At 44.4% G+C, this 2,470-nt stretch overlaps 1 protein-coding gene across 1 annotated transcript; it reads right to left on the bottom strand.

The window, feature by feature from the left end:
* On the bottom strand, window positions 1,031–1,974 carry TAS2R16 (taste 2 receptor member 16). Its single transcript, XM_005679401.2, has one exon. It carries the CDS (start codon window positions 1,964–1,966, stop codon window positions 1,031–1,033), a length of 936 nt encoding a protein of 311 aa, XP_005679458.2. The 5' UTR covers window positions 1,967–1,974.

The raw sequence follows: 2,470 nt of genomic DNA, 5'->3' as shown, positions 1-2,470 counted from the left end.
GCTTAAGCCAATCACTCAGATCTTATGAAGAGGAGTTCCTGCTGACATCTGGGTTATGCATGGAAGAAAACCAGCTAAAAAAACGCGGATTCCCTCAATCTGGGAATATTTCTAGAAATTTCATTCCATTTTGTAGTACACTGAAGAGGCAAGAATCCAGCCAATGGAAACTGTGTGTGTGTGTGTGTGTGCATGCACGCGCACGCTCATGTGTGTGTGCTTAGTTGCTCAGTCGTGTCTGTCTCCTTGTGACCCCATGGACTGTAGCCTACCAGACTCCTCTATCCACAGAATTTTCTAGGCAAGGATACTTAAATTGGTTGCTGGTTCCTATGCCAGGGAATAAACTGGTCAAATTAAATTGCCAATGTTTGAACAAATTCCAAGATGAACCTAGACTGGGTAAGTCATCTCCTTTTCTGGGGAAAGTGTAATGTCTTAGCAAATGAAAATGAAAGAGTTAAAATTTAATTTGAGTATTAAAAGCATAAAGTCACTGTATTTGGAAGAGACACAAATAAGGAAAATCATATTATAAGATAAAAGTTCAGAAGCAGCAGAGAGAGATATTCAAGATCTTTTCCTGACTAAGGGAAGTAGATTAAGTAGGGAAGGTAGATTAAGGGCTTAGTATGGAAAACATTCAGAGTATGGGCAAAAAGACTCATATTAGTAAGTGAAGAATTGGCAGTCATAGACTAGGTCAGATAAAAACAAAATGGGGACACCATGATTTCGGGTCTCTTGTGTTGAATGCACCGGGAGAAAGATCCCAGAGGTAGAGAGGTAGAGGACGTCAGGAGAGAGTTTGCACCAACCTGGGGATTGTGGACAGGAGAAGGAAGCAGTGGCTTAGAACAGAAGAGCTTGGTTGTTTGGAGATAGGTGGCTGTGGGCAAAGAGAATGAGGCTGATGTTTATGGTTTCTCAATGTCACACAGGGGATTGTCAAAATCCTGCCAGTTTGGTTATTGGGATTAGTTGTATCAGTGCAAAAGCTCATTTTCCCAGAGGTCTTGTTCCCTACGCCTCAGGCAGCTTCTAGGCTCCAGCACCTTGCCTTTAAAACTCTTTTCAGTTTGGCACTGCTCAGCATTAGTAAAGTAGAATGAATAGAGACTAATGCATAGATGATAGCTTCCCAGGCCCAGAACCAAGACTCTTTATTAAATAGGACATCCAAGATGGAGACGAGCACGGTCAGAAAATAAAAGGTGAACAAGATGAGGAAGATGCCAAGAGACCTCAGGGCGGCAGAGTGAGCTTCCGGGCTGGAGATGGGGCGGCCTGTGTGAAGGTCTTTCATCTGCTTCAGATGTCGGGATAATAAGGCCATGAGCAAGACTGTGGAGGCCAGGAACAGGAGGAAAGGAATAACCAATACGACCACTTTCCGCAGTGTGGAAAAATCCCACAGGAACGCCTCCAGTCTCTCAAGCATGGTGCTGTTTCTAGGGAAATCCTTCATGGAGATGAATTGAATGATGATGTAATAACTAGTCGCTGAAAAGATGGTAGACACACAAGAAACCAGCAGGGAGCCCAGCAGCAGCCGAGGAACCCATCTCACAATTCTCCACTTCATCCAGAGGAAGATGGGGTGGCTGAAGAAGGAGACTTTGACACAGTAGAAGACAGCAAGCAAGCTGGTCAACCAGAAGGAAAGGATGTTAGTAAATTGCCAGATGATCCCGAAACACCAAAAATTGTAATTAAGGTGGAAGTGGGAGCCGAAGTTGTGCAGCATCGATGACCACAGTTGACAGAAGCGGCAGATGCCCAGGCTGGCGAGAATCATGTCCACAGGCGGCAGCCTTTGAGTCTGCACCCACTCTCTGCCCAGCACTATGACAATCAGGCTGCTCTGCCCAGTTATTGTCAAGAACTCGAGCATATAGATGAGCATGAAGAAGACAGAGAGTTGGCTGGTTATCATCCTTCTATTCCAAGGAAACTTCCTGGGCATGTACTCAGAATCTCTGCCACAGCTTCCAGTTTGGGACCAGGTTCCTGGCCCCATTAGTGTTTCATGCAAGAAAATACCTCCCTCCTGATGCAAATTTTCCCTGGCTTAGTTTTGACTTTGCCATTTCCCTAGCTACAGGATTTGCTTATGCTTTGCTTGCTGGTTTGTTATCAGTCCTGGATGCAGGGAAATGTGGTTGGAGTGTGGACTCTTGCTTCTGAGGTGATTTGATTATTCCCATATAAGACATCCCTATTTCATAACCATGCTGTTTATATCTTCTGAGGTGTCTTTAGCTTATTTCATCATCATTTCAATAGGATAGTCTCACTCTTTATACCTAAAACTTGGAACTACAGGAAAGATAAATCCTTCTCTGTCCATTCATGTCCCAGGTAACATTTCTAATCTGCTCACTGAGTGCTGTAACAATGTCAACTTCAAAAACCCTGACTCCCCAGCTTCTGCAGCTGCTGGGCACAGATGCCACAATCAAAGTTTCAA

This window comes from Capra hircus, chromosome 4, assembly GCF_001704415.2.
Source record: "Capra hircus breed San Clemente chromosome 4, ASM170441v1, whole genome shotgun sequence".
Classification (NCBI taxonomy): Eukaryota; Metazoa; Chordata; class Mammalia; order Artiodactyla; family Bovidae; genus Capra; species Capra hircus.
This window is presented reverse-complemented; position numbering and strand designations above follow the sequence as displayed.